Here is a 22,556-nt window from a genome sequence, read left to right as displayed (position 1 = left end):
TTAGGTTCTGCCCACTGTCATATAAAAATGGAGAGAAAATAACTTACAGTAGGATGCATGTCCATAATAAAATAGGATGAAAAATGCTGAATTAAAAAAACTCAATTTACATGGAGCTCTCCTGTGACACATAAATATTTTCAGGTAAGGTAAAACAGTGTGATGTTAAGATGTTAGTAACTTAGTAAGATGTTAGCCTCTGAACATGTTCTTTGGTTGTTCATTGTATTGCAGCTTATGCCTTCCTAAGTGGATGTAAGCTCCCAGAGGGGAAGATACAGACCCGCTGTTACCTGGCTCTCCTGACACTCTGGTGTTTAAAATGTTATCCTTGGGATGGGGCTTCCCAGGTGGTGCTAGTGGTAAGGAATCCACCTGCCAATGCAGCAGATCCAAGAGATGAGGGTTCAATACTTGGGTCAGGAAGATCCTCTGGAAGAGGGCATAGCAACCCACTCCAGTATTCCTCCCTAGAGAATCCCATGGACAGAGGCGCCTGGCAGGCTACAGTCTACAGGGTCACAAGGAGTCAAACACGACTGAAGTGACTGAGCATACACACATTCTTGGGATTCAGCATTAAAGAGGGTCTTGGTTCTTTGAAGGCCTCATTCTCAAATAATTAACACAACTTTGGAGGATGGTTTTTGAGGCAAAATCCAACACATGGCCACATTTATTGTAAGAATACAAGAATTTATAGCAGATACAAAGATTTGTCATTATTCAATTACTAAGTCATGTCTGACTCTTTGTGACCTCATGGACTTGCAGAAGACCAGGCTTCCCTGTCCTTCACTATCTCCCAGAGTTTGCTCAAATTCATGTCCATCGAGTCACTGATGCCATCCAACCATCTCATCCTCTGTCATCCCCTTCTCCTCCTGCCTTCAATCTTTCCCAGAATCGGGGGCTTTTCCAATGAGTCAGCTCTTTGAATTAGGTGGCCAAAGTACTGGAGCTTCAGCTTCAGCATCAGATGCAATGATACACACTAACTCAATGGACAATGGGTTTGAGCAAACTCTGGGAGACAGTGAAGGACAGTGAAGCCTGGTGTGCTGCAGTCTATGGGGTCGCAAAGAGTTGGACATGACTTAGTGACTGAACAACAAAATGCGTATCATAGATACATGAAAGTTGCAACTCTGACTTCTCTTTAAGCCAGTTCATTTTAATTTTCTATGAAACAGAAGAAACTTTGAATCATGGACAACCGTACTCTCTATGCAATGCTACTGATCATAAGGAGGAGTCACAAGCAACTGGACACAGCAGATCAGGGCAAATCCATCACCAACACTAGTCAATCGACCCAAAATGTACACTGACAAAAAGTCAATGCTCTCCCACTGGGGTTGAACATTATCCCCTCCCCAAACACTCTTTAATTGCTTAAATGCTTGATTTCTGAAACTCAAGGCTTTTCTTGAAGTATGAATCATGTACCAAAGTGAGAGTTCCAGATTTGGGGAACTGAGACATTAGTGATGACAGGAAGCATGAGGTCAGAAGATGACAGAAAGGACTGAATTCACTGCACAGAGAATTCTCCAGGAAATACCATCTGTACATCTGAAGCTTAGATTTGGTTTGTATAACCAAGATGTCCACTAAGAACCAATGATTTAGCCAGGACAGAGGTTCTTCAATGATTGACAGTCCTATTTAAAAGTTAACAAAATGACTGCTAGAACCTTTGCATTCTGGAAGAAAGGCAGGGTATGGAATTGGAAGCATACAGAATGCAGTACAGTCATAGATCCAAGCCCTCTCCTCACTCACCACAATCATTTGAGCCACGTAACTTTCAGGTCCGGTATATTCAGTTGGGTCTTTCACCTTCACCAGGACTAGGAAGTACAAATAATGCCACATATTGTGTTCTGACTTGATGTGTTCCTCAAAAGAAACCGTTTTATTATCAAACTTGTCCCTCTCGAGTCCTGCAAAAAAACCAGGAGAGACAATGTGTGTAATGTGTCATTTAATCAGCACTCACCTTGGGCATAAAAACATAATCATTATTGTGAAGAAACATTTTCTGAAAGAGCGTGACGATTTTAAATGTTATGATTAAAAACGTGGTACACAAGACCTCCAGAAAAAATGCCAGAGTTTTTCATTTCTTCCCAACTAACATTATCCCCTGTGGATCCCTGGAAAAGTGAAGTCCTATTATAGATGCAAAATTTGCAGACAATTTAAAACATAACCAAATAAAAATTGTCAAATTATAATAAATTGGACCTCAAGTCTAAGAAAAAGAAGTCAAAATGACTGTGCAAGAAAAAGCACGCTTGCTAATAATCAGGGCAGAAAAAAAAATGCCATTTTATCCAGGAACTTGGGTAAAAAGAGAAAAAAAAGCAGTTAACAGTCATCTCTCTTCAAAACCACTTGTAATCAGTGAAGGCAAAAGAATGTCCACAGAGATCTGTGTTCCGAATGCAATAAGGATTCACAGGCTTGTCCCACCCTTAGACTACCGTGTTCCAGGCATTTTGGGGAGGGGAAGGTCTGATCAATTTCCAGGGAATATTTTTTTAGCTTCTGGAAGGACACTGAGGAGAGGATCTGGGTAGTAAGATGCTTTTCTCTCAAAGGTTGAAGGGTAGATGAAAGGAAATGAATGGAGATGAAGAAAAACGTCTATGGAAAAATGAATTAGGCTGTCAAGTAAAATGGGATGTTGGGATTCAGTCTGGTTTTGCAGTTCGGATACTGGAGAAGAAATCTGGAAACTGAATTCCAAAACTGGCTACTTTCTTCCTAAACATTTTTTTTTTTTAAAGTCATCTGGCCCTTTAGGCATGAAGAAGACCCTTTAAACAATAAGATACAAAATACATAAATCACAAAAAGTCTGTCCCCAATGAAGGTGTGACCTTTTAAATTATATTATTGGATATTTTTACGGGAAAAACCATAAAATTTAGCTGGCTGATGATCATGCCTCGTCTTACTTGACCTATCGTCAGCTTAGCATGCTTCAAATAAAAATCCAATCCTCTCCCCCAAATGAGCTCCACCCACGTCCTCTTTTCATTCCATGGCAACTCCAGTCTTTCAGTTTTCACGCCAAAAGTCTAGAGTCATCCTTGAATCCTCTGTCTCACATGTCACATCCAATTCATGTTGAAATTCATTTGGTACTTTTACAATTCGCCCCACCTTCACCTTCCTCTGCTGGGTCCACAAATCTGTTCTCTACTAGGCTCATGAATACCATTTTTTCTAGATTCCATATATATGCTTTAACTATACAATACTTGTTTTTCTCTTTCTGGCTTACTTCACTCTATAAGAGGCTCTAGGTTCATCCACCTCACTACAACTGACTCAAATTCATTCCTTTTTATGGCTGAATAATATTCCATTGTATATATGTACCACAACTTCTTTATCCTTTCATCTGTTGAGGGACATCTAGGTTGCTTCCATGTCCTGGTTACTGTAAATATTGCTGCAATGAACACTGGGGTACAAGTATCTTTTAGAATTGTGGTTTTCTCACGGTATATGCCCAGGAGTGGGATTTTTGGGTCATATGTTAGATTTGTTCCTAGTTTTTTAAGGAATCCCCATACTGTTTTCCATAATGGCTGTAATCAGTTTACATTCCCACTAACAGTTCAGGATGGTTCCCTTTTCTCCACATCCTCTCCAGCAATTATTGTTTGTAGATTTTCTGGTGATGGCCGTTCTGACTGGTATGAAGTGATACCTCATTGTAGTTTTGATTTGCCTTTCTCTAATAATTGAGAAGGTAGCTCTGACATATATACACTGTGTGTGTGTGTGTGTGTGTGTGTGTGTGTGTGTGTGTATGTGTGGGTTAGTGGCTCAGTCTTGTCTGAGTCTTTGTGACCCCATGGACTATAGCTCACCATGGAATTCCTCAAGCAAGAATTTGGAGTGGGTTGCCATTCCTGACCCAGGGATTGAACCCAGGTCTTCTGAATTGTGGGCAGATTTTTACCATCAGAGCCACCAGGGAAGCCCATATATACATGATCGTATATAAAATAGATAGTGGGAAATTACTAAATAACATAGAGAGCCCAACCTGGAGCCCTGTGATGACCTAGAGGGGTGGGGTGAAGGGAGAGGAGGGTTGAAAGGGATATATATAATTTATGACTGATTCACATGGTTGAATGGCAGAAACCAACATAAAATTGTAAAGCAATTTTCTACCAATTAAAATATTTTTTAAAAATTTAAAAAAGAAATTAGTTTGGCTGTATCTTCAACATATACCCAGAATCTGATCACCTCTCACCACCTCCAAGGCTACCACTCTGGTTTGAGCCATTATTGTCATTCATCTGGTTTACCCAAATAACGCCCAGGCCTCCTTGCTTCCATATTTCCTCTCTAAGGCCTATTCTCAACACAGCAGCCAGAGTGACACTTTAAAAACCTGAGTAGGATGGTGTCTCTCCTCTGTTTTAAACCCTGCAGTGGTTCCTCTCCTCAGAAAAAAGGTCAACATTCTTACAATGGCCCATGAATAGGGTTGCCAGGGAAAATACAGGATCCCCAGTTAAGCTCAAAAATTGAAAAAACAATGAATAATGGTTGAGCTTAAATATACCCCATGCAATAGCACCTTGCTAAACCCTATGTGATGTGGCCCTGAAGCCTTTCTAATCTTATCTCCCACCTCCTCTCCCTGGCTAACTCTCATCCAGCCACCAAGGGCTTCTCCGCTCTTCCTGGCACCCATATCCCTGCCTCAGGGCCTTTGAACTGACTGTTTCCTCTCTCTACAGCTCTCTTCTCTCTGATATCTCTTGGACTAACTCACTTACCTTCTAGTGTTAAACCTCACTTTCTCAATGTGGCTTAATTTTATTGCTTTATTTAGTCTGTCCCTCCCTTTCTACTGGGCTTCCCTGGTGGCTCAGAGGGTAAAGCGTCTGCCTACAATGCGGGAGACCAGGGTTCGATCCCTGGGTCGGGAAGATCCCCTGGAGAAGGCAATGGCAACCCACTTTAATACTCCTGCCTGGAAAACCCCATGGACTGAGAAGCCTGGTAGGTTACAGTCCATGAGGTTGCAAAGAGTTGGACATGACTGAACAACTTCACTTTCACTTTCTACTGATACTTTTGATCACTCTTTCCTTTGTCTTACAGTGTTTTTCATCTCCAAACAGACTGAAAATAGCCATATCAAAGGTGTTTAATTAAACTGGACCACAAGTCTCAGGTATATAGGTAAAAACTGGTGTGCAAGAAAAATCCAGCGGATTCATTTCGATGTTTGGCAAAACTAATACAATATTGTAAAGTTTAAAAAAAAAAATTAAAAAAAAAAAGGAAATAAAAGGAATCCAAACTGAAAAAAAAAAAAAAAGAAAAATCCAGGCTGCTAATTAGCACAAAAGAAAGGCATAACGTTTTATCTGGGAACTTAGATATGAGCTAATTATGTTGATTATTTACTGCATATCCATGGGCAGATATATGTGTCTCTTTTCTTCAATAATGGTCCCTGTAGTTTAGAACATTGCCTGGCATGTAGTCAGCACTGAATAAAATGTTAATTGAGTGAATTAGGAGTATATCACTAAGAACAAAACAGAATTGAAGAGATGCAGGAAAGAGTAGAATATAAGTAGAAAGCAATGAAGCAGTAGAAGTTGTAAACTGGCAGAAATCAGGGGATGGATCCGCAAGTAGAGAGAGGGAATTAGAATGGCCCTAGAAAAGAGAGAAAGGGGGAAGCCGAGAAAAAAGTTGGGTAATAGCGTATGGTGGGGCTGCAGATCTTGCTAAATTCAAGCATCTGGCTCTCCATGATGGCTCTTTTGCTTACTGTATTTGTTATCTTAAATTGTTCATGTATTCTTTCAATAAATACTTATCAATACAATATTGTAAAGTTTAAAAATAAAATAAAATTAAGAAACAACAACAACAACAAAAAAGAATAAAAAAGGAATATGTCACTAGGATTCATATAATCCTAGGATGTTCCACTAGGATGCATATAATCAAAAACAGATAACAGCAGTATTGATGACATGGATAAATTAGAACCCTCCTACACTTCAAAAATAGTTTAGCAGTTTCTCAAAAGTTGAACACAGAGTTACCATGTTACCAACAATTCCACTCAGGTACATTCATAACAGAAAAAAATGTATGTCCACATAAAAGCATATACATGAGTATCTGTAGCAGCATTATTCATAATGGCTAAAAAGTAGAAACCCAAATGTTCATCAACTGATAAAAAGATAAACAAAGTATGGTATATCCATACAATGGATATTTTTCTGCAATAAGAAAGTACTGATGCATGCTAATATGAACCTTGAAAACATACTAAGTGAAAGAAGCAAGTCACAGATGACCACATATGATACGATTCCATTTATACGAAATGCTTAGGACAGGCAAATCTATAGCGACAGAAAGTAGATCAGTGGTGGCCTAGGGCTGAGGAGGATGGTCAGTTTGATGGGAAGGAAGGGAACAGTGATGGCCAAAGGGTAGGAGGTTTCTTTAGAGGGCAATGAAGATGTTCTAAAATTATGGTGACACATGTACACCCATGGCTGTACATGTCAATGTATGGCAAAAACTACCACAATATTGTAAAGAAATAAATTAATTAAAAAAATAAAATTATGATGCTAGATACACAACTCTGAACATACTAAACCCACTGAAAATGTATACTTTAAATGAGTCTATCATAAGGTATATAAATTATATCTCAACAGAGCCATTACAGAAAAATGGAGAAAATTTTTAAGTAGCTTTCTCCTAGAATCCAATTCAAACAATTACCTACCTATGTACCTATTGCAAGGTACATAGAACTATAAAGATAAAAAGATAATGTCTACCATCAATCAATCCATAATAGGGTAAAGGAAACAGACAAATTGTATTATATTCTAAGTGGTATAAACTATCAAGGAAACACAAAGGAAGGCAAAACGAGTTTTGACCAGATACCTTTTGAAAGGTTTCAATGAGGCATAATAAACGTCTGACCTATGAAACATGACCAGGGCAAGTAGAGAAGAGATGACCAGTAAGAAAGGGTACTTAATTTTTACTGAGCACCTATTTATGCTGAGAACTATAAAGATGTTTAAATAGGCTATAATAACAACAATAATCAATCTGACCTTTCAGCATGTGAAAAAAGAGATTCAGAGGGATTTCATTGATTGCTCACGTTAATACCTCTACTTAGTGGAAAAGTCAGCCAATATTTAAATAAAAATATTCCTGACTCCAAATGTATGTTCTTTTGCCTCTGGGCAGAGGAAACAGCACAGCAAAACTAGAGATGAAAGCAATGCCCTGTTGGGGAACTGTCAATTCTTCTGGTATGGTCAGGGGGGAACACTCGGAAACGAACATGAAATAGTACGCTTGGCACAAACCCTGAAAAGTTTTACACACAAAGCTAAGGAGTCTGCAGTTTATTCTGAAGGCTTCTGAGTGGAGCCTAGCATACTGGGTGCTGTTCTTTAAGTAATTTCTGGTGGCAGGATTTAGAGGAAGACTGTGAGAGAAGAGGAGAGGGTGGGAGTCTGGGGGGTCAGGGCACGGGAGGAGGCATGTAATGGAGGGAAATTGGTTGTCTTTCATCATCATTAGATCCTACTCTCTAAGCATTATAGTCCATTCGTGTGGTTTCAACCAGCATCACGCTGATGATTTCTCAATCTTTATTCCCAGTACCGACCTTTTTTCTCAACTTTAGATTTTATTTCCAGCTGCCTCTTGGATAACTTTATAGGCATGTCAAACTCAACTCATCAAAGATTTATGTTTCTAGCCCTTCGTCTCTTCTGTTAATGAAGTCCCTGTCCACCAAGGAACCTGACGCTGCCCCCAGACTCATGTACTAACTCTGCACACGTCCTGTGGTCACCCTGACTTCCTTACTATTCTCCAAACACACCAAATCCTTTGAAAACCCTATGCCTCTATCTAGTCTCTTTCCCACTTTATAGGAATTCCTTTTCCAAGAGCCAGCTCAACCACTGGCACCACTCTGACTCCCTTGGTTGATCCTTTCAGTGTCTTTCTGCAAAACTTGTCTGTTTCTACTGATTCCTTAGGCTCTACTACTTTATTGTCTGATTTATGCTTTGTATTACCGGCACCTGGCATAGCAATTGGAAAACAGTTGACATTCAACTAAAGTTGACAGAATAATTGAATATATGAATAAGAGATTGAAGAGGACTCACAAATGAAAACTGAAGAGGGCCTGATGTCCAATTAGAGGTATAGATTTAGTAGGAATGAAGTATGACTCTGACTTTTCTGACTTGGATGAGTGAGTTTAAGGTAATATCAACAAATCAAGAGGAAAAAAATAGAAGGAAGAGCTTTTAAAGGGAGGATATGTTTGATATGGGATGGGTGCCACTTAAGATGCCTATAGAAAAATTAATGTTGGGATGCTAGGTAGGAAGCTGGGAACTCCAAAAAAGCATTCAAGATGTAACTCTACTAGTTCAAGGATCAATGACATAAAACAACAATGAAAGCCAGAGCACTGGATAAGATGACTAAAAAAGAAAGAAAGGATGGGTAAGAAGAGTTCTGTGTGCCTAATACAAACTTTTCGGGAAAAAGAAGACTATACTTATGCTGTGTTTCCCACCCAGTACGACCACGGTAAGGGCACATATCCACTCAGTAGCCAGGCATTCCTATTCCTCTTCTCTGCTCTATTTTTCTCCTAGACCTTGTCATAATTTGACAGTCTATGTATGTTAGAAAATAAGCTCCATGATGACAGTGCTTTTTGTCTGGTTTTGTTCACTGCAAGATCCTACTACATTGTGGATATAAGTATTGAACAAATAGGTGAATGAGTGACTTTCATGCATAAGTATAGAGAATAAGAGAATAAAACAATGCCTAACATATAAGAGAATAAAATCACGCATAAGGTACAGAGAAGGAATTAACACACCAAGAGAAGAACACAGATGCTTTCCTCACAAAATAACCTTTATTTCCTATTAAAGCATCTAGACAGACCTTTAATTCCAGGAATCTGACTCTCCTTATGATAGGAATTCTGACCTTCCTCCTTTTTGTTATTATGTTGCTCTTCAGCCTCTAGTAATTCAAAATTAAGTTAACGTGGACAACAGAGCCAAACTGTTTCCATGCTTGCTGCTTCAGCTCTGTCACGTGTTCATCACCACCCTATCATGACTGCCTTCTGGATCCCTAGCAATTGTTTTCTGAATCATAACTGATACACCTGGTCATGTCTTCAAGGCTTAGAAGTCCCATCTGCTCTCACTGCCTGTCACAGTACCTACCTCTTCTGCAAACGCTACTATGAGTATCCTTGGAATATTCCTAGAGCCAATTCCTACTGTGGAAAATCCCTTTTCTGTTATTTGATACCATATTCCCCTCTGGATCACAATTTAATACCAGACTGTTCCAAGAACCATTTCTAGATTAAACACAACTATTTTATAGCCTGCTAATACAACCCCCAAATATCCCATATGTTTAAATCACTCTTGAAGATATATTATTATAATATATATGGTATATATTTGGGCTTCCCTGATAGCTCAGTTGGTAAAGAATCTGCCTGCAATGCAGGAGACCTCGGTTTGATTCCTGGGTTGGGAAGATTTCCTGGAGAAGGGAACGGCTGCCCACCCCAGTCTTCTGGCCTGGAGAATGCCATGGACTGTATAGTTCATGGGGTCGAAAAGAGTCAGACATGACTGAGCCACTCTCACTTTCAGTGGTATATATTAGATCTTATATGTAATAAGTGATTCCAGGAATGAATACATATCTAGATATACATGATCATAACACTTTATACATATTTCTGCCTTTTGAGGGCAGAGGATAAAGAACCCTTAAGCTACTGAGGTCACAGGGATTAGCAGCTATAAGAACTTGGAAACACTTTTCAATATTTAAGTTTCTAGTTTAAATGTTCACACTAAATTTGTTCTACTTTACAAAACAGTTGTTCTGATATAAAAAAATACTATTTAAATTTGCTGTCTGGTTAACTTACGTAAATGGCCTCTCAAATATTTGAATAAATATGAAGTTTCTGAAAAATACATTACATTGATCTAATACTTCTTGATGTGTGTGTGTGTTAGTTGCTCAGTTGTGTTCGACTCTTTGTGACCCCATGGACTGTAGCCTGCCAGGCTCCTCTGTCCATGGAATTCTCTAGAGAAGAATACTGGAGTGGGTTGCCAGTTCCTTCCTCCAGGGGAACTTCCCAACCCAAGGATTGAACCTGGGTCTCCCACACTGCAGGCGGATTCTTTACCATTTGAGCCAGGGAAGCCAATACTTCTTGATATCTCACACTATATATCCCTGTGGATATGTGTATGCCACAGAAACTATACCCTACATGTAACAAAATTTGGAATAACTTGGAATCAGTGAAATTAAGGTTTTTGTCTACAGTATATAATAACTTAGGACCTACTTGCTTTATTTTCCTTTATAAGCAAAAAGCCACATAAGTATAGAGACAATGTTAATTTGGAGGTGACTAATTGGATAGTCATTCATCAAGCAAATATTTATGAATAATTCCCAATACATACTGAGTTGGCCAAAAAGTTCGTTGCGAGTTTTCCATTACATCTTACAGAAAAACCTGAATGAACTTTTTGGCCAACCCAATAACTGGAATCATAAAAATGGATAAGATGTAGATGTTGATCTCCTAAAGAAGAGAAGTTATCATGTATTGAAAGCTTACTTTCAGCTAAGCACTGACTTAGGGATTTTTATATACAAGATTTCATTTATAGCCACCACAACCCCCAAACATGGCAGCACATTCTTCACTTTCAAGGTGAAAGAAGACTTGGCTAAGATCACAAAGCCAGGATGGGGAACCATTGTAGACCCACATATATCTGACTGTAAAGTTCATTTAGTTTCAATAATATGGCAATGCATAGTATCCAACAGAGGAGATAAGACTATGGAAAACGTGTATAGTACCCTAGAGCTAATCGTGATTGAAAAATTTAGGAGTGAATGTGTTTGCTTCTGATTAGTAAGACCAGAGAAAGCTGAACTCATGCAATAACGATTTTACATCTGGGTCTCAGAGAGAGGGTGGTTGTTCAATAGCCTAGGAGTTTGGGCATTCTAAACAGAAACACCATAACTGAGAACACAGGGAAAGAAAGAGTTAAAGATGAGTAATCAGTTGAACCAGACCTAGAGCTATAAATGGGAGAACAGTGGAAGGAAAGACAGGCAAAAAAAGAAGAGGCCCAATTGTGGGGCATCCTACATGCCAGGAAAATCAGAGTTTTTGAGTTATAGTCTGTACAATGCTATTGATGGTCTTTTGAATAAGGAAATGATGAGCTCAATGTGGAAAATTTTGTCTGGCAGCATTGAATAGGTCATCTGGGGGTATGAGCCAGGGTAAGCCTGAAAAACCAAGGTGTGGCTGTGGGAATATGTGGAAGGAAGTGAGTGAGATTGTGAAAACAGATTCATTAGCACGTGGTAAGTAGTGCATCTGAAAGAGGAAAAAGGAGATGCTTAGAATGATGGAGAAGTTGCCAGCCCAGTAGGCTGTCATTAATTGCAATATGGAAGTCAGGATAAGCTGCTGGGTTAGAGGAAGGAGATGGAGAGGCGTGATGTACTGGTTCACAGACATGGTAAAATTGGCTGCCAGGAAGTCATACCTTTTAAAATGTCAATCAACCATGGAAAACAAAGGATAAAAGTTTGGAGAGAGGCTGGAGCCTTGGCTACATATTTGGCAATAAACTGCATAGAGCAGTGTTAAAGAGGTCAGCACAGGGAAGACACAAGGAGTCAATGATAAAATCATGGGCTGGGAGAAAGTCTGAGACCTTGTGATGGACCCAGAGAATGTGCAACCTGAGCTAGAAGAAAAGGTCAGCAGGAAATTCATGATGAGGTTTGAGACAAACACTTCAATTTGGGGAAGAAGCTTAATGTGATATTTTAAGGAATTTATAGGTTACAAGCTTTTTGATCACTTTGAAAAGCCAGAGAGGACTTTGATATTGAAGGAAAAGCTCAGAGGAGCAGGAATGGGGGTGAAGTGATGCACTTATTTTGCTGTTCATGCTTGTTCTTGTTAGAATAGGGGAGACAGGATCATGCCTTAGAATGAGGTTCACATTCTACTGACAGGTTTTTCCCAAAGAGCCCATGTTTCGGAGGCAGGGTTCTGACACAACAGTCATTGTGATTGTGAAGAAAAAGGCTTTGAGGAAGTAGGGTGAATGCAAGACCACGAGACACAGGAAACTCTTCAAAGGCAGTTATCTTTCTTCCTCTGTGAGGCTCACCCTTCTGTTAATATATAATAACTCTCTTCTCAAATCCCCCAATTATTGTACGACACCTTCCTGACGCCATGTCAATCTTGCGTTCCTCCATCTAATCTAGACATATAAAGAGAAGACTCTTTTTTGTGTCATTTCCTTCCAGCAAGTCCCTCCCCAGCACTGTGCAATCTGGTCCCTGCCCTTATCCGCGTGGAAACTCCTAAGATTCCAAAACCTCCTAAACAAGAAATTCAAAGGCTGTGTTTCAGTTCATGTTACTGGCCTTCTCTGCTTGGGCACAGTTGACAATCTATTATATTCCCCCCAAGGCTACTTTCTCCTTTCACCTTCACATGCCACCTGTGCCTGGTTGTGCTCACACCGTTCATACTGGATAGTTCTTGTGTGTACGTGATCCCCTTTCTCTTTCAGCTTTTCAATGCAGATGTTTTCCACTTGAATCCCATTGTCTCCTCTTCTTACTTAGAAGCCTTTCTCCACACTCCAGCTTTTTCTATCCCATTCAGGCTGAGGACTCCCCAATACTGTCTCCTTCTCTGAGGCTCAGGCATATATCTTCACCTCTGTGCTGGGTGTATCCCACTGGGGTGTTCAGTTGTTGTTCAGTCACTCAGTCACGTCCAACTTTTTGCGACCCCGTGGACTGCAGCATGCCAGGGTTCCTTGTCCTTCACCATCTCCAGGGGCCTGCTCAAACTCATGTCCCTTAAGTCAGTGACGTCATCCAACCATCTCATCCTCTGTCGTCCCCTTCTCCTCCTGCCTGCAATCTTTCCCAGCATCAGGGTCTTTTCCAATGAAAAGACCATCGGCTCTTCCCATCAGGTGGCCAAAGTATTAGAGCTTCAGCATCAGTCCTTCCAATGGATATTCAGGGTTGATTTCCTTTAGGATTGACTGGTTTAATCTCCTTGCAGTCCAAGGGACTCTCAAGAGCCTTCTCCAACACCACAGTTTGAAAGAATCAATTCTTCAGCGCTCAGCCTTCTTTATGGTCCAACTTAGTACACACCTCATTTTCAGTACTTTCAAAGCCAAATTCAGCCTATGCCTACCTAAAATTGTTTTTCTTCTTCCATTCTCAGACTCAACTTTTGGTACTACCATCTACCCAGGCACTCACATTTTTTCATATCCATTACAAACCACTGAGATTTAAGGATTCTGTGTGTGCTTATGCACGCTCAATCATGTTCTACTCTTTGTGACCCCATGGACTGTAGCCCACCAGGCTCCTCTGTCCATGGGATTTTCCAGGAAGAATACTGGAGTGGGTTGTCATTTCCTCCTCCAGGGCATATTCCGACCCAAGGACTGAACTTGCATCTCTTGCATCTCCTGCACTGGCAGGCAGAGTCTACCTCTCCAATATTTACTCTGTCCATTACCCTGAATACTGCCATCGGTACCTATCCTGGATCAAGGTTTCTTTACCTCTTATGGACAATGGCAATAAACTTCTACCTTGTTCCTCTGCCTCCAGTATTGTTTCCCAATGAACAACTTCCCATAGCTGCCCAGTGATTGAAAATAATAATTACACCCTGTATCTTCTACTTAAAATTCTATAATGATTCACCATCTTCACCACCTATAATAAAAGCATAAGGATAAAGTCCAAACTTTTTAATATAAGAGGTCACGCATAGCCTGGCCAGTCTCTTTTGCTGGCATACCCTGCTCTGAAACTTTCACTTTAGCAACATCAAACTATAAAATGAAGATTCTTTTCATCTGTTTATAGGAAATGAAGATTCATCTGTTCTCCTCTCCACGCCTTTCCTTATGCTAGCCACTCTACTTCTACCCACTTTCATATGGCTCTCTCCTTTCCATCTTTTACCATCAGCTCCATCACCATCTCTTCCAGGAAACTTTTCCTAACTTTCTCATCTGCCCTCTACTAAAGACCACTGAAATGTTAACAACCTTTAAACTTATCTATCATTTCCCTTAATGCATTAGACAGCAATGGTATTTTTTTTTTCTTTTCTGTATTTCACAATAGATTGTGGATACCCTGGAGACGGGCATGGTGAATTTGTGCTTGTTTCCTTGAAGACAGCTCATTATTACAGGTTAACATGTGGCACACTTCCACCTGTTGCAGTGATGTTGGGAACGCTTGGATGAGCCATTCAGGGAAAAGAGACAGGTGACAGAAGGTGAACTGAGGAAGGAAAGGGATTATTGAGGGTGCAGTTTAAGTTACATAGAATAAAGGTTATCTACTATATAATGAATGTTGAAGCCCTTATACTTATTTTGTGACTTCAGCTCAATATGGAAAAATAGATGTTGAGTATCACCAGGAGTTGGTGGTTATTCAAGGAGGGGAAAGGGGGACTTCTCTGGCAGTCCAGTGGTTAAGACTGTGTTTCCACTTCAGGGGGCTTGGATCCAACCCTTGGTTGGGGAATAATATTCCGCATGTCACATGGTGCAGCAGGCCAAAAAAAAAAGAAAAAGAAAGAAAGAAAGCAAAACTACATCCATGTTATAGCTTCTATAAAAGAAAAGAAGGGGAAAGGATCCTAGGGTGACTAAGCCAGCTATAGAGACAACTAAAACCAGAAAGGGCTGAGGTCTATGAAGCAGAGGGTAGAGCCAAAGGACATAATGAGGATGAAAGCAAGGTTGGGTGGGTCTGAGAGAGGAAGAGGAAAAGCACAGGGTGTGAGAGATGGGGAGAGAGAGACAGAAACTGGGAGAAAGCACAACTCAGAATCGAAGACAAAGTACTGCCAGGGAGTAAGAAGTTCAAGCTGCTGGAAAACTCATCTGTGGATTCATAATCTAACAGAATAAAATAAAAATCATTCTATTGTTTAATCAATATGTTATTGTGATGAAAAATCTGTTTGCCAGTTGGTGGAACCTTCTGGCATTTTGCAACACATGCTATAGTTAGAGAATCATACAAATGGCAGAAATAATGACAAGAGAGCTTTGGGGTGTGATTCTTCTATTTCTGGAAGCAGAGTATCCCGGTCCAATGCTCAGTTACATAATCTGAATTTTGTCCAGCTTTCATTTTGAAATAATTTTTCCCAAGGCATGACAAACAAAAAATCCTTCCATCCCCTCCTTTCTACTGGGCAGTTTCTTTCAATCTTATTTTAGTATCTTGAGAACACTTACCACAGATGAAGCAGGTGGTCTTTAGAATTTCTTCTTTTTTCTGTTTTTCACTTCTGAGATCAGCAAAAGTATCAATGATAACCCCAAAAATCAAGTTCAGAACGATAATGATGACAATGAAATAAAAAAGAAGGTCATAAACCACACGAGCAGCAAACAAGGGCTCCTGAAATAAAACATTTTAAAAACATTAAAAAAAAACCTTCTATCATGTATGTATACAAACTCACATTTTCAATGCATGTTGATTTAGCATATTGTCTAGCAGAAAGTATATATTCAATAACTGTTTGCTCAATGACTATAAATAGTATTCCAAGTTAGAAAAAAATAAGACCCACTTTTTATCTTCATTCACTTTATAAGTTTTGTGAGGAAAACTTTCCAGTCTGTCCCTAGACTCCTTCCATGCACTTTTACTCTTCTTCTCCAAAGGAGGGATTTATCATATATTAAAAATCACTTTACATGTAATTATGCTACATGCATTTTGGTGCAGTAGGCTCCTATCCCAGGAGCTACCCAGAAGGTAAACAAATGCCATTTCCAAAGGTCAAAGAGACTGGAAATGTGAGTATCATCTAACGGTCTGTCCATTTCTGAAGGAGATTTTGCTCTTGGCCTTATAGGGTCAAGTACATTCAACTCAAGCATATTTCTACTTGATAAATGTTATTAAAATATACATTAGAGATCAGATAATCTAGGTGTTTAATAGATGAAGAAACATGAGATGGATGAACAACGTGATGTGGCTGGCCAGTTAGAGGATTGAACTTGTTCAAGCTCCCAGTGGGGGACTTGAGATGCTGCCACCAACGAGAAGTTTTTCAGCCTTGCCATTTTAATATATGAAATCCTGTTAGAATCCATTCAGATTGGATATTCCTTGTGGACAAATAATGGAGGTTGTCCCTATTCAGAGGCAAAGAGTAAATCTCCATGCTTGCAAAAACTGAGAGACAAGAGACAGCCTGGTTTCTGTTATTTATGTAACAATCAAACTCCTCCATAAAGTCAGAAGTCATGATTTTGTTGCTGTCATACAATATACAGTTCAAAGTTGGTAAGATGTCATGACCTACTAACATATATAGATTTTTAGGACATTTGCTATTTCTATGGAATTCTATTATACAATGGGTTGCTTTCAAGAGCTACCATTATATTTTTATAGCAAACAACATAAAATGGAGTACCCTATAAACAAAAACTGGGTTGTAAATGCTGTTAAGAAAGGCTAAAAAAAAGATCGTGTGCTCCGTGAAAAACTTTTTTTCTCCAGCTTACATCTTTTGATGGTCTTCTCAGCACGTCGCCCACGCCTCCACCATTCCTGAGGCCCTGGTTCAGGACGGTCACAATGCACATTAGAAGAGTGTCACATGTCCTTTCAATCCCATCTTCATATTCCTCATCAGCTATAAAAACACAAAGTCAAACTGTACAGCAAACTCACGTCTTTAAACACTCTTTTTGACATCTAAAGATCTATTTCTTCACAACTGTGCCAGGACACACTTTCTTGAAGTCATATATTAATAATATACATTCTATATGGCATCCCAAGACTGACATAGACTGATAAAGCCACATGTGTAATATCCCCAAATCACTTTTTCTTCCATCTGTGGAAAATGACAGAATGAAAAGGATGAAATATAAGAAAGTTACTATTCATTGGGCATTGTCGTGGTGTGGGGGGAGTTCCATAAAACCTTCTGAAAACAATCAACTCACCCAGGGGAAAGAATGTGTAAAAGAAAGCTAGGCGAGCCCAGCTTCAAACTCTACTCTGTTCCAGAACTGGGACTTGGGCAAGTTATTAACCTCAGTGTACTCATCTGTAAAATGGGGAAATCTGTTTAAGGATTAAACTCTTTGGAGGGTTGTTTAAGGATTTTATTTAAGGTATGTAAAAGACTTGGCACAGAGATTGGCATACCCATAGTAAGTGCTTGCAAGTTGAGGGCAGATATTATTTCATTTCTTTGGTAAGTGACTACACTTTCTGAATGACTAGCACAGTGCTACAATGCATTGATGTGAACAATTTGTTTCATGTGAATAATTTACTTTATGTGAATGTGTTTATGCGAACATGTGCATGCTAAGTCACTTCAGACGTGTCTGACTCTTTGTGACTCTATGGAGACCATAGCCCGCCAGGCTCCTCTGTCCATGGGACTCTTCAGGTATGAATACGGGAGTGGGTTGCCAAGTCCTCCTCCAGATGTGAAAATATTTAGGGACAAATAGAGAGAGGAAAAAAATTACTATGTGACAGAAAAATTTCTAGTTTTATTTTTTTTAAGATAAAATTACTAAAATTGGTAGTAATCTCTCAGTCACTTGAAATAATAAAAAGTTCACACCAAGTTGGGAATTAGAATCAAGATGTCTTAAATTGAGAAGTGAGAAGAAATGTATTTTTCTCGTTAGATTAAAAAACCATAATGGTGCTGAATTTTGGAATTATGTAGCCAGTCTGCATGTTATGGTGTGAGTGTAAAAATCACCACGACCAAAGGGAAAAGAATCCTTCTAATTTTGTGTACATGATCCATTATAGTTTCTTTGGTACTTTGTTATGAAAGGCTGGCTTTCTTCTTGTAAGCTGACTTTAACATCACATGGATGGCGGATCTGGTATTTTCCCTTTACTCAGAGTTGTTTCTTTCTAAAACATACACCTCAGGGTATATGCCCAGTAGCAGGATTGCTGGGTCATATGATAGTTTTATTCCTAGTTTTTTAAGGAACCTCCATACTGTTCTCCATAGTGGAATACCAGTTCGTTTGTTTTTTTAAATCAGTTACATAGTGAAATTCAAAATCAGAAAGATGAGGGGAAAAATACATAGTAAAATATTCTGAAGTGGAACTGATGGAAAAATATGACTCCCTTGAAAAATCAAATGTTTTCATACCCCACTGCTCACCATTTATTCTAATTCTGACCTATCTAGTGGTTAAGAAAAATCCATAACATACAGAATCCCGGATTTATTAATAGTGTTGATTAGGAACAATAAATAAATTTGCTTTGAACAGCAAAAAATAAAAATAAAAAAAGCAGAACATACACCTTGAGAGAAGGGCGGAAGTCAGAGGTGGGCAAGCACTAAATGTGGCATTGAAGATACTGGCAGAGCCTGCGCTGGACCGTGAACCTCAGAGGTGAGCATCAAGGCATATTCTGACTTAGAAAGTGGAAGAAATGAAACTGCTTTTGGAGACAGAATAGATGTGGAGGAGGGGAAGCTTGTGGTGACAGCCGTCAGAGCAGCAGAAGAGACAAGCAAGGCAGAGAAGACAGAGAGAAAGCTCAGTGTGCAAAGTGCTTGGCTAGGTCCCAGTGCCTGGTGGTGGTGATGGCAAGAGGCATGTGAAGAAAACAGTTAGAAACATGTAAAAGAGGTAAAGGAAATTTTGAAGAGAAATATGGTTTTCCAGCAGTGCCATCTTGTATAGTATGTCTTATGCTACTTTGCCACGGTTAGACTTTCAAATAATTTTCTATCTAGTGGCTTTTATTTATCTAATCAGCAACTGCCTGATCATACGACACCAGTGTTTACTAAAGACTTGTTACATGTGGGTTAATCAGTTCACAGAAGCTACAGGAAAGTGCGCCCATTTCTCCCCAATAATTGAGAAGTGAGGTTGTTTGTTCTTTGGGAGGCGAGCCAGTACAATCCACACGCAACTCACGTGATTAGCCATTGTGAAGTAAAATAGATTGGCCGCCAACACATGAGGAGAACTGGCTTCCTGTGTGACATGCAAACAAAGGCAGAGTGCCCAGGTCAGGGTCAATGCCAGCAAAAGCCCAGTCCACTCACTTCATAACTAGTGCATAAGCATGCTGATTTCACATAGCAGGCTCTGTGAGTGTGGATAATAAGTTTCTACCTTTATGAGATGGATCTATTCACGATTTGTTGAGCCAAGCTCCCGGGCATTCAGGCTGAGAGCCAGGCCCTGAGTCATGGTGAACTCACCTAAGTAAATGCCACCTGGTGGAGACTTACCTACATAACCAGCTGGCTTTCCCCATGCCAAGCCTGCCTCATTTCACTTCATCAAGAGCCCCTGGGCTAGGCACTGGAAATATAGGTGAGAAGATGAAAGTGTTGCAACCCCCAGGAAACTCATGGTCCTCTAGGAAACACAGGTCAGCATACGAACAAAGGCAAGGCCTGGGTACCAAGGAAGCAGGATAGATATGCATCTCATGGGCTGGGGCGTCATGGACAGCATCCTAGAGAAGGTGGCACCTGGGTTGACTACTGAAAGAGGGGCATCCTTCGTCAATAAGATGAATGATGACATACCAGGCACATAAAATGGGATGAGCAAAGGCAAACAGGCAGGAAAGTATCTGGAGTGTTTGCGGAATGACACATGGATTGGGATGGCTGGGCTTTGGGACTGCCCTAGTGGTTCAGTGGTTAAGACTCCGTACGGTCAATGGAAGGGATGTGGTTTCTATTCCTGATTGCAGAACTAAGATTAACATGCTGCTAGTGCAGCCCACCCCCCAAAAAACATAGTAGACCAGGAATGGCTGGGCCTCTGGGGTATACAGATGAATATGGGAGCTGTAAGAAGAGAAGCAGGTAGGGGCCAGATTATTGCAAGAATCATACACCCAGGTGAAGAGTTTAAACTTTATACAGAAAGCTATGAGGAGGCACTGGAGAATTTCATACAGAAGGAAGGTGATTCACCATCTAGTCGGCAAAATAGTATGAGATAAAACATGGACTTAAATAACCAGACAAATTAACACATGATAAAAGCCACACGAGTGGCACAAAGAGATCAAAACAGAGAGAGAACTTTTAATAATAAGGATAATGAGAGGGAAGCCCTTTTAATTAATGCAGATACTGAGTTTGCCGTGACTATTCAATAGAGTAAGACAGCAGGAGATTGGCATTTCACAAGGCATGGACAGAGAGCCCCAGAGTTAAAAAAAAAATTTTGCTTAAAGATGAATAGCAGTATGTAGAGGAGTGTAAGATATGGCTGGAGATAAACTGGGAGCTCTCTGAAAGCTCTAAGGAGTTTGGATTTTAGCTGGCAGGCAATGGAGGATTGTGGCGATCTTAAGTTGGGGTAGGGGAGAAACTATTCAAAGCAGTGATTTCTGACAAGTGGTCTTAGCAGTGATATAGTGGGTGAACTGAAGAGGAGAGAATGACTAGATGTAGGAAGACCACTTAGGAGGCAGTTGCAATAATTCAGGCATGAAGTGCTATGAGTCTGAATTAGAGTAATGGCTGTGAGAATAAAAAGGATGAAAGAACAGGAACTAGGGGGACTCGATAGGAAGGAGATGGCAACGTTAAGCACCAGACTGAAGCTTCCAGGCAGCGGTCACTTGGGAAAGGATGGTCTCATTAAACACAGAAACAGAAACTTAGGGAGGAGGAATTGGATGCTTGTGTTTTGATGAAGACAAGGGAAGAATCTAAGAGGATCTTTGTTTATGGGATATGAAAATGAGAAAACATTTTAAAAGGCTAGAGAGGACAAGAGAGCTATGATGTACTGTGATTCAAAATTAAGGAAGACACTAATTTAAAGATGAAGGGAATAACAAAAAACATCAAAATTACACAAGGGTCAAAGGCAAGGAGAAAGAAGAAAAGGTCACTGGATTTAACAATTAGGTCATCAGGAAACAATAGGAAGATGGCAAATAGTGGAAGAGAAGAGAGTTGATTCAGAAATTGAAGGAGAGAGTGTACATCAATTGTTTTTAGAGAAAAAGTTGGTACTGCAAGGAAAGAGATTAATAGGATATTAGTTTTGGGGGGGGATAAGCGAATGCTTAAAGAAGATTCAATTAAGACCCAAAAGTGTTTATAAGAAAAAAGAGACTAGATGGTAATAAGAAAAAGATTCCAGTTATAAGAACAGTGATCGAACTAATGATGGCAAAGGGGGAATGATGAAAAACAGATGGTTCTAAAAGAAGTGAGAGGACATAGTTGTTTACATGCAGAAAGGAAAACTTAATGGAAATAGACTTTCACGTGGATACATTTTAAGAACTAAGTATATTCATGTAAGTAACTTAGAACACTGCTTGGCATGTATTTAGGGTGTAATAAATTCTAGGTATCATAATTGCAATCTTATTGATAGATGGCTGTCAAATCTCATGCAAAGCTATAGTTTTAATACAATCAACAAATTCTGTACTTGAATAATATGAGGTTAAATTATCCTCATTTTCAGTTTAGTAGTATTACGAAGGATTTTTTTAAATTCCTAATAGGAATATTTCATATGAGAAAAGAAATAAAAATATATCCTATTGACTCTGAAATAATTCCCCTGATCTGAGGTGTTAGTCTGTAAATTTTTTTAATACTGGACATGCTTGAATAAGAGTGTTTACTAATGCCATTTTTCTGCTGTAACAATTATTTCTTTTTTATGGTTTCTTGGAAAGCAACAGATTGCCACTGAGATATATTTGAAACTAGGAAACCAGAAGGGAAAGAGACACGTTACCCCAATGTTCATTGCAGCACTGTTTATAATAGCCAGGACATGGAAGCAACCTAGATGCCCATCAGCAGATGAATGGATAAGAAAGCTGTGGTACATATACACAATGGAGTATTACTCAGCCATTAAAAAGAATACATTTGAATCAGTTCTAAGGAGGTGGATGAAACTGGAGCCTATTATACAGAGTGAAGTAAGCCAGAAGGAAAAACACCAATACAGTATACTAACGCATATATATGGAATTTAGAAAGATGGTAACAATAACCCTGTGTACGAGACAGCAAAAGAGACAGTGATGTATAGAACAGTCTCCCTGTGGGAGAGGGAGAGGGTGGGAAGATTTGGGAGAATGGCATTGAAACATGTAAAATATCATGTATGAAACGAGATGCCAGTCCAGGTTCGATGCTCGATACTGGATGCTTGGGGCTAGTGCACTGGGATGACCCAGAGGGATGGTAGAGGAGGGAGGAGGGTTCAGGATGGGGAACACATGTATACCTGTGGTGGATTCATTTTGATATTTGGCAAAAC

At 39.7% G+C, this 22,556-nt stretch overlaps 1 protein-coding gene across 1 annotated transcript in view; it reads right to left on the bottom strand.

Moving 5' to 3' along the window:
* ITPR2 (inositol 1,4,5-trisphosphate receptor type 2) overlaps positions 1-22,556 on the bottom strand; it is a 588,791-nt gene that overhangs the window by 62,173 nt on the left and 504,062 nt on the right. The window contains exons 53-55 of the mRNA XM_061417572.1: positions 16,782-16,912; positions 15,492-15,657; positions 1,786-1,946 (exon numbers count right to left, since the gene is read on the bottom strand). Coding sequence (XP_061273556.1) covers positions 1,786-1,946; positions 15,492-15,657; positions 16,782-16,912 — 458 coding nt within the window. The remainder of the gene's footprint in view (positions 1-1,785; positions 1,947-15,491; positions 15,658-16,781; positions 16,913-22,556) is intronic.

The sequence above is a fragment of the Bos javanicus genome, chromosome 5, assembly GCF_032452875.1.
Source record: "Bos javanicus breed banteng chromosome 5, ARS-OSU_banteng_1.0, whole genome shotgun sequence".
NCBI classification, from domain to species: domain Eukaryota; kingdom Metazoa; phylum Chordata; class Mammalia; order Artiodactyla; family Bovidae; genus Bos; species Bos javanicus.
The sequence above is the reverse complement of the archived record's forward strand: the minus strand, read 5'-3'. Positions and strand labels throughout refer to the sequence as shown.